This window comes from Trematomus bernacchii, unplaced genomic scaffold (assembly GCF_902827165.1).
Source record: "Trematomus bernacchii unplaced genomic scaffold, fTreBer1.1, whole genome shotgun sequence".
NCBI lineage: Eukaryota > Metazoa > Chordata > Actinopteri > Perciformes > Nototheniidae > Trematomus > Trematomus bernacchii.
The window spans coordinates 6,348,057-6,367,055 of NW_022987593.1; the positions used below are offsets into that span (position 1 = coordinate 6,348,057).

At 40.1% G+C, this 18,999-nt stretch overlaps 1 protein-coding gene across 5 annotated transcripts in view; it reads right to left on the reverse strand.

Moving 5' to 3' along the window:
• Positions 1 to 36: 36 nt before the first annotated feature.
• The window catches only part of trim2a (tripartite motif containing 2a), a 31,317-nt gene continuing 12,354 nt past the window's right edge, over positions 37 to 18,999 (reverse strand). For 2 of the 5 annotated variants that reach the window (XM_034129848.1, XM_034129846.1), the window contains exons 2-12: positions 9,996 to 10,174; positions 7,080 to 7,317; positions 6,659 to 6,810; positions 6,316 to 6,496; positions 3,911 to 4,634; positions 3,733 to 3,836; positions 3,365 to 3,532; positions 2,839 to 3,019; positions 2,418 to 2,488; positions 2,028 to 2,168; positions 37 to 1,543 (exon numbers count right to left, since the gene is read on the reverse strand). In XM_034129848.1, the coding sequence (XP_033985739.1) occupies positions 1,391 to 1,543; positions 2,028 to 2,168; positions 2,418 to 2,488; positions 2,839 to 3,019; positions 3,365 to 3,532; positions 3,733 to 3,836; positions 3,911 to 4,634; positions 6,316 to 6,496; positions 6,659 to 6,810; positions 7,080 to 7,317; positions 9,996 to 10,129 (2,247 nt within the window). In that variant the 5' untranslated portion in view covers positions 10,130 to 10,174 and the 3' untranslated portion in view covers positions 37 to 1,390. Of the gene's footprint in view, positions 1,544 to 2,027; positions 2,169 to 2,417; positions 2,489 to 2,720; positions 3,020 to 3,364; positions 3,533 to 3,732; positions 3,837 to 3,910; positions 4,635 to 6,315; positions 6,497 to 6,658; positions 6,811 to 7,079; positions 7,318 to 9,995; positions 10,175 to 12,578; positions 12,930 to 18,999 lie in introns of those variants that run through there. The other 3 variants (XM_034129847.1, XM_034129849.1, XM_034129850.1) reach the window with 3 other exon arrangements.

Sequence of the window (18,999 nt, forward strand, 5' to 3'; positions counted from 1 at the left end):
AGTAAGTATACACAACAAAAAACAGCAAACACAATATTATTTCCTATGGGCACTTTAATTCCATTTGGCATTACAAATAAAAACAAGACAAAATTACAACAAATAATTTAACAGGATTTTGTAGAAAATGGATGACCAAATTCAGGATAACAAGTACTGAAAACTGTGCTAGGGCTATAGGAGCACATGCATTTTGTACAACATACACCAAAACTGTTGGGATACATATTGTATCTTTTTTTGAGGATCAAATTGTTTTTACTACAACATGTTAGTGGTTTTAGAAATGTTTGTAAGACATGAGAGAACATGGAAGGGAGTGAGATGATCGCAGCCCTGCTTAGTGATGTTTTAATGTTGAATTAAAGCTGCCTATTGCAACATGATGAGCAAACCTTTACATTGATGCATCTGAGGACTGAGTCTATCTAAACATGTTTTGTTATTTACTCAAATTCTGCAATAAACAAAATGATGTTTGCACATAATCACAGCATATTTGTAAGTCAACATGTCAAGTGGCTTTTGTTTTATACCTTAACTGATCACAACACAATCACACAAACACACTATAGTACTGTATGTGTCTTTGTTAAAAAACTATTTAACAGAAGTTACCAGCATACTGTAATAACAACATGTGCGTTTTAAGTGATGACAAATTACATTGACTTAATTTTCACACATCAATAAAGTATTAAAATTGAAACAGTGATTCCATTCAAAGTTTGTTTAGGTGATTGTGTTAAGTGCCAGCTTGAAACATATGAATATATTGTGCACAGTAGCTCTTCTGGTGTTTATTAGTAAAAGCAGCATGCTCAACGATGTCTAATCATGCTTTAAATACCCTTCTACCTACAGTAGGTGAAATATTTCTCCTTTATAGTTAACAGGCAAAATGTGAGGACTGTTAAGAGCATTAGACAGAACACCACTATAAATAAAATTCACATTAGTTTTCTGATGACTAAAATACATATTTACTTTAATTTCAATTGTACTAAACACAGTGTCCAACCAGTATGTCTAGGACCGAGTGCAATTGCATTATTTTCCAGTTTTTCTGCCATATCACAGCAAATCAAAGGTCTAACATACAATACTAAAATGTTGTATCTTTATGAAGATGGAATGTGAAAAAGATTATGGATGACCCCTCAAAGCATCAATCAGTAGCAGACGTCTATGAATATTTGGGATCCTCTCACAAACAATTCTGTTTCTTCAGCGTTGGAGGTCAAACAGGATGTCACGTCACACAGATAGCACAACGACAGCATGATTCAGAGATGAATGGGTAAGTGCAAATCTGCCGGTCGCTCCACACGAATGAGTGCCTGTGTGTTTATGTACACTGTACAGTTGTGTGCGCTGAGAGAGAGGAGGGCTACTGCAGGTAGCGGTAGACTTTGAAGCAGTGGTTGCCCGAATCTGCAACCACAACATGTCCATCAGAGGTGAGAGCGAGTCCCTGAGGACCGTACAGAGGGTCGGCTGAGGTGTTGATGTAAGACAGGAAGGAACCGCTGCCATCAAACACCTGAGGGAGGGATAGAGAGAGAGAGAAAGGTAAACCCTGTGATATCTTCTTAATGGCATTTGGAATAACATACATTTTAACATAATGACTTATATTTTAATCACAGTTTAGAGTATAATGTTTTACACTGCTTAGGAAAAGGGTTTATTTTCCCCAATGTGTTATCAAGAAACAATTGGTCTTACTTTGTTTTGTTTTTAATCTATTGTATAGTAGTATGGTATGATTCAAATTGGCAGAAGTGGTTGTTCTAAATTTGAAAATTATTGAATTTGGAAAAAAGTGTCATGTATATTTTACCTACATTTGTATGTGGGCTAGAAGATGTCATGGCACTTGAATAACAAATTATAATTTTTGACTCAGTGAAGAAACTAACTATGAAGACACACTGAAATTCAGGATGTGAATGCAGCAGTGGGTTTTAGGTTTACTATTACTTTATTTTCTTAAGAGTTGTTCAGGTGAGCTTTTTTGGACTGACCTGTATCCTGCTGTTGCCCCAGTCTGCCACGATGATGTTTCCGTTGACATCCACTGCCACTCCTGTGGGGGCGTTGAACTGGCCGTTGCCCTCACCATTAGAACCAAACTTCAGCAAGAACTCTCCTTCTGTGTTGAACACCTACATTTGGAATTTCAAGGGGTGATAGTATGGAGACATTAAAATATATATATTTTTAACAATGATGCCAATGAAAAAATTAACAAAAACACTAATACATCAAATAAAGAAAGGTGTTCTAAATCTAAAAAAAATTCAACATTATTCCTAGTGTTAACAAAAGGACTATCCATTTTTTGTTTGTTTTTTTTAATGCAGAAAATGTTGTTTGATTGCAATACACTTTCACAGCTCTAATAGTGCACTGACCTTGACTGAGTGGTTGTGGAAATCTGTCACAATGATTTCATTTTTATTGTTGACAGCAGCAAAGTGTGGTCCTGAACAAAAAAAGACAAACAAAATTCAGGCAAGTGTCGTTTTACAAAATCAAATAGTGGTGGTACGGTTTTAGAAATGGACATGAAAATTAGTAAGTAGCCAAATTAATTCAATGATGATAGATACAAAATACTTTTTTACAATGACCATTTAAGTTTTTCACGTGTTGTTAATATAGATTAAAAAAGGTATTCTTTTCCCTGTTTTATCTTTTTATTGAAAAATAAAAACCTCAGAAGTCAGAGTTTAATGGGATCTTTATGGTTCCTGGTGTGGCATTCTTCTTCATTCCACATGCAGGTGTGAGCTGGTTGGAGAAAGACTGTGAGCGGGGCAGTGCACATATTACCGTTGAGTGTACCTGCAAACTGCCGGTCACCATTGCCACGGTTACCAAACTTTGTGACCAGCTTGCCGTTGACCTGAAAGATGAAGATGCAGCAGGCCTTGTTGTCGACCACGATGATGTGACCGTTCCTGTCCACCGACACGCCTTTAGGGCCCATCAGCTTCCCCGAGCCAATCTTGCTCTGAAGGAGTCAAAGGCTTCCTGTTAGAGGTTTTTAATTGAATAGTTCCTGATAGCAAATTTCAGGAGGTATGGGCAAGGTAAATGTAACTGTTTATTAATGCCAGTATGTTTTAATGCGAGTATTATCCTCACAACTCTGTTTTTTAATAAATCCCCAAAATAAAAATAAAGGAATATTGAAGCAACTTATATTTTGCTATTACAAGCCTGCTTTAACGATAAGAAGAAAAGTAAAACATTTACACCATATTAATTCATCTTTTATCTGTATATGAGATCAGATTATACTTTTTGGCCCCTGTCTTGTTATCAAGTTAAGATCACACTTTAGATCTGGACTTACCTTAAACTTGCCTTCACTTGAAAAGATGCTGACCCATTTGTTGTCGTAGTCTGCGATGATGATGTCACCGTTCGGGTGGATGGCCACTCCCGTCGGTCGCTGCAGTTGACCCGGAGTCCGGCCGCGGATACCAAAACGACTTTTGAACTGGCCTTCATTTGTGAAAATCTGCCTCACACAAAAACACATTTAAGATTTTAAAATGAATAATGCAATAATTTGGTGTTTAGTACTTTAACAGTGTATTTTCATAGAGATGGAAAAATGCATAGGCAGCATTTAAGGTAACTGAAGAAGTTGGTGTTCTCCACCATAACCTCTCCATACACACATACTGCTAAACCAGTAGGCCGAGAGCAGCATCTTACCTGCACACACTGGTTGTTGCTGTCTGCTATCAGCACCTTCCCCAGAGCAGAGGTAGACACTCCCTGCAGGTTAGTGAACTCCCCTTTGTTTCTTCCTTTTGTGCCTGGAAAAACATGATATCTATTAGTAAGTGTGTTTTTGACAGAAACACATCTTATCTTCTGTCAGCCTCCCTACCTATTCTGAAGATGAGGTCGTCCTCGATGGGGTTTTCTTTCCTCCGCCCCGTGCTGTACATACTGGCCGGCCTCTTGATGGCCTTCTGCTTGATGTGGCTGCTGCCCGGAGACTTCAGCCTCTTCTTCATGCTGTCTGAACTTTGCGATACATCTATGGATTTGGTGCCCTTTATTTTAAAGGGGCTCCCTTTAATGTGTTGGTCGTATAAACGCAGTGATAGATTAAAAGTCCCCTCTTTAGGGGCTGAGAACAGGTACTCATAAGTGCCATTTTTGTTGTCCAGTATCTCCCCTTCACCTTTGCTTCCATCAGCTGAGGACATTTCAGCAGTGATGACGGCGTTGCCCATCTTACACAGCTCTCCGTCTTTGTCCTTAGTGGTGATGGTGACGGAGGTGGGGACGCCTACAACACAGTGGCGTAACCCTTCACCTGTCGCCACAGTCTCAGAGGCCACTGCATTTGTCGTCAAAATGGTGCCCATGTTGTGGATGGACTTCTTTAGCCCATCCGTCTCCACGATGAAGTCCAGCTGGTCGTTCTCCCCGGGCTGCAGGGGAAGCTCCTGGCTGGCCAGCTCCACGAGACGCTCGCTCATCTGCTTCTTCACCAGCAGCACCTCGGCCTCGGTGCCGTGGCTCAGCGCCTGCTCCGTGAAGTTACAGCTGCTGTTGATGCCGTCCTGGCCCTGCAGCAGAGTGTCCAGCTGGGTTTGGAGCACCTAATACACACAGCAGGGGGCAGCAGAGTTAGCTAGAGATAGTGATCACTCCCATGAAAAACACAAGTGCAGTAAACACATATAAATAGGGTTAAATCCAGTACATAAGAGAAAGCAGAATTCCCCTAAGAGATCAACAACTGCATGAAAATAAAGCATACTGCATACTTTTTCATTAACAAAGGGTTAGGATCTTGTCCTAATTCGGTTTAATGTTGAATTGAACATACCTTACTAACATCTCCTAGCATTATCAACTATAAAAACAAATACATATATTTCAGATATGGCTATGTCATACTGTGTTGACTTGTTCTGCTTATCTGTTAATCCACTGTTAGTTGTTGATACACTTAATAATGTACAAGGTTACTTATTCATTGATCCATTAAGTGTTACTTTATCACAGAAACAGATGCTTGATCGTATTTTTCTAACAATAGGAATGTGATACATACTGCAGTAATTATTGCATTACATCATCATGAGTCATGATAAAGGGGCATTTCTTAAAGTGGTACCACTTCAGCTAATAAAAAAAAGCTAACAAGTCACATTCAGATCATGGAATCTTTAAGTATGCTTTACTTCCAGAGTAAAACAATAGGTTATTAGGTTAAGACAAACTCACCAGCATCTGACCATCACACTCCTCTTCTTCTCCCACAAAAGAAGCCATTAAACCATAAATGTCACATTAAAAGGAAAATGTTTCTTCAAAGCACCCTCTAGTATCGCTTTTCCTTTACGCTTACTCACTCTGAGCTTTACAGTGTTCCCTCACTGCACATGACACACCCAAAGTGTAGATACAGTGCGCTGGCTCCATCTACAGTAGCTAGCAGCAACAACACAACAAGCTACGTCACATATCTGACTTTCCCCTGGGCTCCACTGTTAGTTGGCACTCCACTCAGTGAATTGTAAATCATTAGCTACCAATGAGATGTAGCCCCCTGAGGGGGAGACAGCAGGCTCTTAGCCAGACTGTTGATTGGTGGTCCAGGTTGGGGTGGTGCACCAGCCCACCCGGTCCCCCCTTCCTTCGCTTGCTAATCTCATATCAGACCAGCTGAGCCCAGCGACACCAGCCTGATGAGCAGCCTGTGATAGGTTGAATACTTTCCAAATATAGATTCTAAATTAGATCAATGTTCTTTTTAATTGTTTCTTTTTCCTTTTGTCTAATACTTCAATAACTTTGTATATGAATACATATTAATACAGCCCCTTTAAAATGGAATCAACCACTAAGATGACCATTTGTATAACAGTTACTCCCCTGTGATACCTTGATTTACTAAAGCAAATGTTGTTTTTCTGGCATCAAAAAAACAGAACAAAGTCTTAATAAATTGAGGTCAATTGGTGCCGCGTTTAACCACAGCTAAACTATATTAAAACATCTGATTAAAATGTTCCTATGACTGATGCAGTATAATCGAGTTGTATGTATACAGTGGTGACATCGAATTTAGGGTTACACATTACACATAATTGATATACATATATTCATTTTGTGAGTTAGGTATTCAGTTAGAAAATGACTGATATGTGCTTTAGGTTAGTTAAAGAACAATTTATGATTTCAGCCAAAAGTCTAAATCAAGCACCCGAGCACAACTCGTTATGTAAACTTTATGTATGTGTGAACTAAATAAAAGCTTTTTTGTTTCTTCACCTTCTGCTTGAGGCCGTAGTTGACCTCCAGCTCCATCAGTAAAACGCTCTTGCGGACATTCAGAGTCTTCTGCAACTCATCAAAGGTAGTATGGATGTTGTCCTCAATAGAACTCTTTTGATTGGTCAGCTGCTGCAGGATCTCTGACAGCATCTGCAGCGCGGAGTCGATCTCTGGCAACCTGGGAGCAACCGAGGAACCGGAGGAATGAGGAGACATTCATACAATGAGCCAACAGTCACATGACAGAGCAAGAACATAAAAAGACAAATGTTTTTATTTCATTTGAGTCATAGCGGCAAAGTTTGTTGGGCAGTTTTTCTTCATAATGCTGCTGTTGTACCTCTTCTTGACGGAGTTTAGCTGGTCCTGTAATGATGCCTTGTGTTGCTCCACCACGTCTTTAAGAGGCACGGTTGGGTGTTCTCCATGTTCCCCACTCGTACACTCCTGACACATGGCCGTCTCACAAGGCGGACAGTAAAACTCCATGACCTAATCAGCAGGAAAAAAGTAGAGGTTGGACTTAAATATGTTATATAAGCATCTGTAGTGTGGTTGATGGCAATAATGGTTTGTCCACCACTTTGTTCTAGATTGAAATATCTTAACAAGTACAAGATAAATTACAATGACATTTGGTGCACATATTAATGAGCCCATCAAGATGAATTCTGATAACTTTGGTGATGTGTGTGACAGAGAAGAGGTAAAATGAAAATACAGAAAGAGGCAGACCAAGCTAATGTGTGTGTGAGCCTTACGTTGCCTCCATGGTTGGGGCAGGAGAGCAGTTGTGCAGGAGCCACAGTGGTGATGTTGTTGAGAGCCGCGGCCTCCTGGCTGCAGCTGTCCGGTGCTCGCTGCAGCACGTCCATCAGGTTGGTGATGAAGAAGTTATTCTGTAATGCCGCCACACCTTTCTCCGGCAGGATGGAGGTCTGGCGGCACACGGGGCACGACAGAGTGAGGCTGTGGGCCGGGATGTAATTCTGCAGACACCTGGAGGAGGAAATGGTGAGGATAATTGTTGTTATCTACTAAATTGCTAAAGTTATTTACTTATATACAACTTGAGTTACTTTTATCATCTGCACCTGTACAATCGGCAATACAATACATTAACTATGCCGCATACACAGCTTTATATTATGTGTGTGATATGTGGACACTGTCAGAGAAGGTGTTGTGTTGGACAGGATTATATTGAGATGCTTTGTATATTGTCTCCTACATGTGGAAAAACATTAGGAACACCTCCAACATCACCACTGCTATTATTAGAGATCTAATAAAAAAAAGGTAGAGCAGCAATACATTAGTGAGCCAAGGGTCATACATGCACAGACCACACCTAGCATCCTGCTGGATGTGGTCAGAAGTATATTATAGCCAAGGAAGCTTCAGGTCAGAGCAGAAATGCTTTTATGCCATTAAGAATTTACAATATTATATTACACTTTAAACATCGTAAGGTGCCATAAGATAATATATAATAATATGTTTACATTAAGTTTTAGGTAGCTGCTATCTGGCAGATATGTGAAAAATAAATGTCATCAAAAGATGGACGACACTTTAAAGTGGATCTATCATGCTATATTTGAATAATATAGTGTAGGACCATACCTATATAGGCATATTTATACTTTTTTTTTTTCAAAATACCAAACAGATCATGCATTTTAGCCATGCCTCATTTCGCTCAATAGAGTGGCGAAGTCACACCCATCTACTTCCGCCCCATGGGACCTTATTTCGGAAAAATTATGTATTGAAGTCAATGGAGAGAGAAAACTTATCTTTCGATCCCGTTTGAATTGTGCCATGAATTACACATATGATGTTTGTCTTAAAAAATAATTTCCATGTCAAAAAAGTCACAGTTTGTCGTAAAACTGTTGAAATATAAGACTATGAAAAATACGTAACTAGAAAGACTACAAATCCCAGAGTCGCGTAAGTGATGTCACAATTGTTTTCCTCCACTAAGATAAGAGATAGCTAAGATCAGCGCTATATAGATATAATCTATCTATATGGCGCTGGCTAAGATAAGATAACTTTAACAAGATGCCTGTGTGCTTAGTACCAGGTTGTTATTATACCAGCAATGGGTCTTGCTCGTTCTTTCGTCCCATCTGATGAAAGGACCAGGATCATGCTAGCTAGTAGCTAGCACGTTAGTTAGCATTACAGCCTTGTCATTTTTATTAGCCTTAACATGAAGTAACATTAAGTAACTCAAAATGTTAAACAGTAAGAGTAGTAGTCATATTTCGTGAACCCTTTGAAGAGTACTGTCACCGGTGTGATCATTCTATAATACACCATTTAAGCCCGGGGGAGAAATGCTAACGCTAACTCTAGCGATCTTCTCTACTTCATGCTATCTGCACAAATGGTTGACATTAAACATTAAAACGACCAGGCAGTTCAGAGAGAATCAAAGGAAGGCAGGCAGGCAGCTTTGCATGACATTCTTCAGGACGCGTTTCATTGTGGTGATAGTGTAGTCAATCGTTTTGTTGACAAGACAGTAGTGACGGCCATCTTGGTGACGTGTGTTGTTGACCAGAGATGTAGTTCATTGAGCGTTTCACACAAACAAATGTGTTACTTCACAGTTTTACGACACATTTTTTTTGACTTGCAAAATTATCTTTTAAATTGACAAACATCATATGTGTAATTCGTGGCACAATTCAAACGGGATCGAAAGATAATCTTTCTCTCTCCATTGACTTCAATACATAATTTTTCCGAAATAAGGTCCCATGGAGGTCCACCGGAAGGGGAGGGACTTCGCCACTCTATTTGCACTTTTTTTTAGCTCTGCAAGGGCAGATTCAGTGAGAACAGCTCCATCTACTGGCCTGGCATATGTACTACAGCGTCTCCAGCGCTTTCAAACGGCAATGGCCGTGGCTGTCTCCTCCTGATTGGTGGAGTTGGCCCAATAGCCGTAGCGCCACCGTCCTGACGTCAGGACAGTGTTCAAATCTGGATCAGTTTTTATCAGATCCGTTGCAGCCCCTTTTTTTAGAGATTTGGGTATGGACGAAAATAGAGAGGGTTGTGTTTTCTGACACTTGGTGAGTTCCCTGGAACACCGGGACACATATTCATGTATAAAAGACGTACAAAAGTGCATTTTGCATGATAGGTCCCCTTTAAAGAAAAAAAACGTTTTCATTGTGTTATTTTTTATTAAAATGTGAGGTATTCTGCTGTTCTTCCTAATACTGCAGTAGTTCAGAAAAGTGGATTTACCACAGCAATATATTTGTGAAGTTGATGTACCAGAAGAGGATTTCTATGTTGTCCAATCTGACAGCGTAATGACTCTTTAGAAGCAACCAGAGTAAAATGGACAGACAGTCCACAGTTTCTCTTTTGTATCAGAAACAAAGGCTGCTTGTCAGAGGATGGCACCAACACACACAAGTTAACAGAAAAGATGCCTCGCATCTGAAACAATACTCAGATTAACAAAAGTCCTATTGATGAGGAGTATTGCTTTCTGCATCTCCAATGTACTGTGAAGCATCCTTCTCTCGAAGAACTCTGTACATTTAAATGTGAGATCTGATAAGTTGTGTTTGCCCACATATTCCTCTTCAGTTAATACAATTCACAGGATAAATACATAAAACACCAAATATGTTAACAACACTCACCTCTCACAGAAGGTGTGTAGGCAGGGCAGTACTTTGGGGTTTTCGTAGCGGTCCAGACATATGCTGCAGATCAAGAACTGCTTGTCGATCTGGCGGACAACAGGACTGGGAAGAGTGGAGCCTTCACTGGCCATCCTAAAACTCTGACATACAAGTCCTTCTTCCTCTTACCCAGCTCCCTGCAGAGAGACACAGAGGGAGGATGAGACACAGTGAGGACAACGCTAAAGACACCACGTATGATCAAACACACAGCCCATGGAGGGTGGAAATCTGTGGGTGGTAAAGATCAAAGTTTAAAACAAAATGCCTTCTTCCTTCCCTCCCCTCATTGAGAGAGGAAATGCCAAATGCACAAACAGACACACCAATCAACACATGTGGCTACTGGCGTCAACTCAAACTCATAAACAGAACAATTAAAGATTGTATTTAGAGATGGTGTTGCATCCACTCAATCAGGAGGTCACTAACACCATACTGCTAGATTATTTTCCTGCTGTTCAGTAGATTAAACGCATCTCCATGTAATCTCTTTTTGTCTTTTCATTCATTCAGTGGGACTAACAGCCTGGGAACAGATGCAACATCTGGGAGGTTGTGAAGTAAAGAGGGTGGGAGGTCAAACTAAGGTCAGGGCTTCAAAATAAAATGTCTGCAAGCGCTTATGATCACAACATTCACAGTATTGTTTAATTTTGACAGAGAATGACCGTTGTTCCTAACATTTTTGGTTCATGACCCACAAGGTCTGCATCCATAGTGACCTCTTGTTAGCACTGCAGCCACTTAGCATTGCTGCCAACATACAAATCACCTGCAGGCCAACAAGCATTTATCATAAACCACTATTATAAAAGAGTCGTCTGTAAGACTGTTAACAGGACACCTTCAATATCATACTTTCTATCATGAAATCAGTACGGTGGTCAATTGACGATCAGGCAACTGCCTGGCGTGACTGATCAACGATAGTTTCTTAGTAAAGGTCATTATATATATATATATATATATATATAAATGAAAGTTTCAGCTATCACATGCATTCATTCAATAATGACTGGCTGCTAGAGCACACATTTTAGATTTGGGATAAACAAGAGCCTGGTATTGGACCAGTACTCGTTAGAATCAGATAATCTGAGTTGAATCAGAATTGGTGTTGGGAGAGAAAAATCTAATCATTACATACTTACTTGTTAGTAACATAAAAAAGGCATAACTATTGTACATGGCTTTGAGAAAAATAAACAATTCAGAATTTATCTTACTTGGTTCTAGACCACCATGTTGGGAACAAACGCAGTAGTAAAAAGTCAGAGTGAAGCTAGAATCAGAGCTGTGTCTGAAAAGGCACTTTGAGTGATACATATTTGATTAAAAAGGTGAAAGCAAGGTTCTGCGTGGTCAGCACTCATGAGTAAGAGACACAACACTGAATCTACAAAAATAAACACTTTAAACCCACTATACATCATATTTACATGCCATACAGATTCTTCAGAATTCTGGAGAACTTGCTCTGCAGTTTCCTGTGAAACGCCCTCTTATTGCTTCCAGTATTTGCTTGTTTGACTTCTCTGTAACGTTATCTGGCAGCTAACTTAGGCACAGAAAGTGTGTCAGTGCTTTTATTGTCTGTTCACATTCAAGAGTGGCACAGAAACAGGCCACCTCTGCCACTGAGAGGAAACCCTCAGGGACCTTCTTCTTTCTACAGTACATGCTCTCCTTCTCCTCTCTTCTCTTAATCCTCTCTCATGCCAGCCTGCTCCTCTCTTTCCTCGCCCTGAAAGCAGATATGAGAGCCTGTAAATACAATGTGGTGTTTCCATAAGCCTGAAAATGGAGAGCGGTGGATACAATTACTGTCATAAGAAAGCTATCATGCCATCAGTAGGTTATTACCAACCTTTCCAATGTGCATTTGCTGTCTGCTGACAAATAGTGATGTGTCGAGCATCTCAGTTCAGCCTTACAAAGCTTGTCTTGCAAATTAAAACAGAGTTGCTGTAGCAGCAGAACAATGACTTAGCAACAACCTCATAAAGATGATCACAATTCAGCACATTTCACCAACCAAGAAACTAAAATCACTTTCATGTGTATCCATATATGAAAGGGAGGATTTAAATGACAATATATGCCAGCACAGACATGCACAAAAACATAAGCTCAGGTCTTAGGCTGGATGTTGATAACTCACCAGCTCCACAGAGGCCAGATTAATCAAATGAACAGAGCATGAGATATGGCAGGGATTAATAAAAGTCAGATTCCTAAATCCTGCAGACAGCCACAACAGAAGCAGCCTGAGCTGACGGTGCACTGAAAGGTCGCAGCAGCCTCACATCGCTTCACTCTTACATAACCAGATATGCACCAGCTAAGCGGAATAATTCCTGCTGGATCGAGCGGTCATCTCATACGCACATGAAAAACCCAAACATTATCAGAGAGTTTCATACTTCAAGCTTGACATTTTCCCTTTTGACTGTAGAATCTCATATAGAAGTATATAACCATGAAACACAAGCTTTTCAAAAATAATTGTCTCGTGACATTTTAGACAGAAAGACTTACAGTGCTGCATCCAAACGCTGATCAACAGGCGTCATCCACTCCAATACGCAGAATGCAACACTGGCTCCATGTGTCTGAAGCAGAAACTGACAGAGCTCTGAACATGCCTTCACGTCAGCGCTGACATGAAACCATGCTTTACTCCAGGTCGCAGCAACCAGCCGAACAGGAGACGACAGGATGTGTGCTCCTGCGTGTGTTTTTGGGAGTGCGCACACACGAAGTTGAGGAGGGATGATTCAGATTGCGTTTCAGTTTTTGCATCATCTCTTCCCCCTCCCTCTTTTACTCTCCCTCTCCACTTCCTCTCCTCCCATCACTTGCATTCTTGGCTCAGTCTGTCTCATCCATTCATCTCTCTCCTACCTTCCTCTCCCTCCTCTCCCTCCTCTCTCTCTCTCTCTCTCTCTCTCAAATAAATGCTGGCTCACTGCAGTGCCGAGCGTGTGCAGCATCAGGAGTATGTGAGCGAGTACTGGCTGATGGAAGGGGATCTAACAAATAAGGGAAATAAAGGGGGGCAGCAGATTTGAGTTGAATCAAAAGGCTATTTCTGTGAGGGGGGGGGGGGTATGCTGCTGACTCACTGTACATGTAGAGAAAGAGAATAAGAACTACAAGAGAGGGAAAGTTGGAGGTAAACTATTAAATATGAAGTTTAAGGGAATGTTAGTTTCACAGAAAGTGAAGATTTGATCCGAGTGATAACAATCTGGGAAAACCAAATGCTCTCTTATGTGTGTATATATGTATACATCCTTCATATACCCACACACTTTTCACCATGTCACTCTGATGAATGGCATAGCAAAAGTAGGTCAAGGCTTAATGATAGATGATGTTGTTATTACTATCTATTCTCTTGACAAAACATTGAGGTAAAACTAATTTGGAGACAAGATGAAAAGATGAAGGCCACAGAAGACACATCAGAGACATGGACCTAAATCCCTGCAATGCACTGCCGTCTGTAGGATGAACTGAACTCTGTAAAGCTTTATACATCTATAGGAATAGATCACTGAAACAAAAGCTTTAATCTTCAGACAACAGTAACACACTAAGCTTCTAAACTAAGCCACTACTTTATATATTTACATAATGCAATCCCACTATGTACTGTATGACATTAGTGTGGTGGAGGGGCTCAGAGGAGGAAGAAGAGATACGAGTCCGTCAAAAAAAAGATCGCTTAAAAAATGTCTGGTTGTACAATTAAATGTCCAAAACTAGTCCTGTTCCGTCTGAATTGCTCTCCACATCTCTACACCTTTCAATGTTTGAATCAGGTCAAGTGATCATGTACAGCTGTTCCCACTGGTTGGAAAAGTAGATTTTAGAAGACAAGGATTAATAATTAGAATTATTTTGTATTTAGTACACAACGAGATATACAACTCTTAACCTATTAACCTACTTAACCCAAGTTCTTAATTGCAAGTACAAGGTGATCATCAGTAAAAGGGTAACACCAATGACACAAATCTAAACCCTCATATTTTAAAATAATACAATTAATTTAACAACATTTCTAAAGAGTTATCTGTTTCTGTGGCTGGGATTACATTTTTACATGCTGAGGAAATCCTTTTCTCCATCCAACAGCGGAAAACATTGGACTTAAATCCTTTTTAATAGTATACCTTCTGATCTGAGTTGAACTTGACAGAGCAGTTTTAAACATGTCATTATGCCTGGCAGCTCTGAGGCCAGTACAATGATCTCATCTCTGCCTCTGCCAAACTCAGTGAGTCAGTCAGTGGGAAACAGAACAAAAGAAACTTATGCAACTCTGGAGGAAAAATGAAAACATCCCGATAGTCATTTGTGTGCCAGTTTCATTAACATGCAGAGGCACGACATGCTCAATCAAAACAAAAGCATGGCAGTTAAGGATAAGGCTGAACGCATATTGAGGGGATTTATCATTTGATATAGTCTTTCCATGGGATTCGTCATCATTGGGAAATAAATAAGCATCAAACCCTTTTAAACAAAAAACGAAAACACTGTTTCATAGCCAACAGGATGCTCCACAGCTCGACCTTTAGTGGGTAGTCACAGAGTCTGCCTTCATTTGGATAATGCAAACTTTGTTCCTACACTCACATCAACACACGAACCAGCTTCTATGACAAACATCTCATTGCTTCATCGCTTTGTTTCTGATTTGTTAAAAGCTTAGTCTTCAATCTAAATGTAAACTAAATCATGAACCACTATAAAAGCAAAACACAGGACTGGAACATGCTGTGACCTACAAACTGACTGATAGGCTTTTTACTGTTTGTAAACGCAGCAGGATAAAATATGTTATGATATTCTTTAGCTGAGTGCTAATGGTAGCATACTAACATGCAAACAATTACAACATTCGAAGTATAATAATAACCTTGCTCACTATGTTAACTTACTATTGCTAAATGGCTGATGGGAATGAAAGTTAGGTATATGGCCATAAACTAAAAACTAACTTTTAAGCAAGCACTCTGTGTGTTTCTCACATATCTCAAGAATGAGCGTTAATGGGCAGTTCTCAAGATATTCCGGGGCCAAGCGATCGCGCCATTTAAAAAAAGGGTGTGTTTGAAACCACCCTGCACCGACTGGGCACTGCCCTAGTTATACAGTGAATGTGATGTAGAAAACCTTGACCTGCCTATGGCTCTACATGAAGTTTCAACAGATCACCAAAGGTATTACTATTCATACTGGGGGGAGGCAGAGATACTTCAATCAAAACCACAAATCTCAATCTTCCGGTGTTATAGAGGGAAAGGTCATGGGATCCCCAAAGTCATTAGGATTCATCCCCTTGGAATCATGGGTGTTTGTACAAAATGTCATGGCATTTGTAGCCTCTGAACAGATAAAAATGAAAGGCTGGGGGTTTAAGTCATAGAGACTAGCAGAAACATTACATCACCACAGCCACAGAGACACTCATCACTCAGGGCCAGACACATATTGACAGAAACTGAAGAGTAAACCTGGCATTTATTTTTGTTTTTTCAATATTCACGCCCACATAATAATCCCTGATGCTCTAAAACACTGAAAAACAGCAATACCAACTGACTCAGATCAGATTAAAAAACAGCTCTCTCTACTTATCCTCTAACAATGATTACACAACGTTAACCATTGTTAAACTGTACTTTAAGTAAATTAAAAATCTAGGGCAATCTGTTATTATAAAACCAGCTTGTATCCACTCACCAGTATGAAGAGGAAACAGTGTTTCCAGCAGTTCTTTTTGGTATTTCTTTCTTTTAGTTCACATAGTGGCTGTGTTGCTGTATGTGAATCTGGGTCTCCCTCTGGTGTCCGTCACACAGCTCTTTCCAGAGCACTGACCTCAGCTGTTTCACCGTCTCACTGTTTCTAAACACACATACTGTAAAGCCACGTCACACTGCACAATAATGACACTGTCCAGTCAGAATGACCGCCTTTTAAATGTCAACAACCAGGTTGAAGTCAAACAGGTGGATCTGTAACATGTTACACATGTTCATTATGATAATGATGTGTTGGCTTGGCAGCACTGATAGAGATCAGCTTGTTTCTCTCACTTCATCTGCTCATTATTGAATGTTTTATGATATAATACACAACTTATTAGTTTGTCAGGTCAGAAGTCCAAGAGTCAACTCACATGCAGGTTCAATGCTTTGCTGCCATGTTTAAATAGTCACAGTTTATTGATGCTCTTTTCCTGCATCCCACTTCATTTTAACACCAGCAAATTGAGATCAAATTGTTTTTGTGACAGTTCAATTATTTTGATTGTTTTAATTGCCCTTTTATAGAAATAGTTAGTATTGTGTATATTATTTTGTTAGCGTATTCTTTAACCAGAAATGTCAGGGACATTTGCATGCCACTTCAAGTCCTTATGCTTACATTATTTATCTTTCTTTCTAATCACATTTTACATGCTGTGGAGAAAGTGTCTGTACTCTAAATAAAGTAGGATGTCAATACGTCACTTGGCTGTATGCCTGCCCACAGTGCATTCTGGGGCCACAAGATAAGACTGACATTACATGTTCAGTCTGGCAGCAACTCAAAAATGTCCACTACAGCTGAAATCACCATAATCAGGAGAGGATAACATGGACTGAATGCTACACTGACACCACTGTGTTGACTGTACACAGACAATAAAACACATCTTCATTATTACTGATGTGTATGAACATAAACAAATGAATGCAAACTCTCATAGAACATATGATGCAACCTGATCTCAAGTACTGATGCTAGTTGGCAGTGGTCTAACAAGTATTCAGTTTACTCACTGTGACATGTACATGTGACATCTAGTACTGTACGAATAAGAGTTACTTGTACTTTTTACACACCACTTTACTGGTATTACAGGGAGATATTGTACATTCAAGATACTCCATAACAAGTACAAGTCTTCTATTGTGAATGTAAGTATTATCAAGAAAAAACCATTTAAATATCCAAATAAATGAAGAGAAGTTGCCCTTTTGAGGGTATATCTAATGATGTACTTTATACATGTACTATTTTAGTAAAGTATGTGTACTTAATACGTCTTCTACCACTGTATTTACACACTATACTTTACCCTGCTGTTATCTTATTTACTTTTATCATGCAGAACATCATGCACTTCAATTATGGAACATAATTTTTTTAATGTACGTCAGCTTATATTTTTACATTTTCTTATATGCTTCTATATCTTATATGTTTGTGTGTTTGTATAGTTTCTTAATATTTAGATGTGGAGAGCTGAGCATAATAATTTCATTTTACAGTGCAACTGCCTGTCATACTGTATATATCTATAATATCTTCCTTTTTGTAGCCTTTAGATGTTAATATATAAATATACTTAAATAAATGCACTGTAGGCATGTATTCTGTTTAGATATATCAGCACATTTCATACAAGAAGCTGCAAACAAAAGATAACAATATCACATATAGATAGACGGATTACAAAAGCAGTAACATTCAAAACAAACCTATGTAATGTGCATTTACAAAATCTGCTTTCTGGGTGTTTATTTCACAACAAAGAAGACCCGCCCCCTTGTGAGTTTTGAACCAATGACACGCCTCCACCTCCCTTCTGCCTATCAACCCGCGTGCAGCCCACTGCATGACGTAACCATGGATATATAATAAGAACGGCTTTAAAGGGAGAGGCACAGTGAGCTGATGGCAGGATGAGTCCGCGCCATGGTGGAAATGCGCCACTTCCACCATGGCGCGGAGCGCGGTTTAAGCGTGCCGTGTCGTGCCGGGCCCGTTTTTGGTTGCGTTTCCACTATGCCTAGTTCCGGCCCGGGGCTACTTTTTCACCTTTTTTCTGGCCCGACAAAATCGTTGTTCTATCGGGGCCAACAAACAGGGCTGAGTCGGGCTGAGTTTGCTAAACTAGAGAGAGAATCGCTGGCAAGGGGGCTACAACTACAACAAGATGAACATATTTGACCGTGATTTAATTGTAATACACGTTTCAAAATGATGCCGAAGTAACAACATACTGATACCGGTTAGTAAAAACCATGATTTAATGCTTTGACAAGTCTGCAGACAGGCAGGCGAAAAACTTTTTAAAATGGGTGTTTTCTGAATGGAGATCGGCTAAGCTAACGCAATATATGCTCCGACCGTCCACACTCACAACAACGGCCTACAGACATAAATAAACCAGCGACTGTACTCGCCATGACACAGACAGTCTGTGGTTTGTACTTGTTTAACTTTTGTCTAGTTTCTGAACAGATATGAGGAGCTGTGAGCTTGAGTGCTAACAGCTAACTGCTGATGTTGTTTTTCTGGGGTGCTCATTGAAGATGACGTCACGGCTCCGCCTACACTGCGTTACTATAGATACTACCCCAGTTCCTAAACTGTAATGGAAGCGCAGCATTAAAGGGAGCCGGGCCTAACAAAACCGTACTAAGTCGAGCGAGGCCTGAGGTGGAAATGCGCCACAAGAAGCCGCCCGGATAAAGACACCCTTCCGTCCTCTACTTGTTCATCTGTTCTTGTTCGACTGTCCAGAAGAGCCACAGCGCAGAGTTCTCTTATTTTTCATTTCCTCACTCCTCGGTCTCGGTCTCACCGGAAGTTGATTCGTCTGCGCCATCTTGAGTAGCGTCCCAGTGGCCTTATTTTTGCCGGAGGACCGAGGATCGAGGAGTGATAATGGAGGAGCGATAATCGAGGAACCACCAGACCATCCTCCGGTGAAATCCTCAGATACTCTCCCCGCCCCCTTACTGTGTATCGCTTATTGATTGGACGATGCAGCGCATGCACTGATCTGTTGCTTCTTGACATGAGAGCAGTTTCCCAGCGGAGTGAAGAAAACACATGAAACTCACAGGACTCACTCCTCAGTTTATACTGTGTTTTGTTTCAATTAATG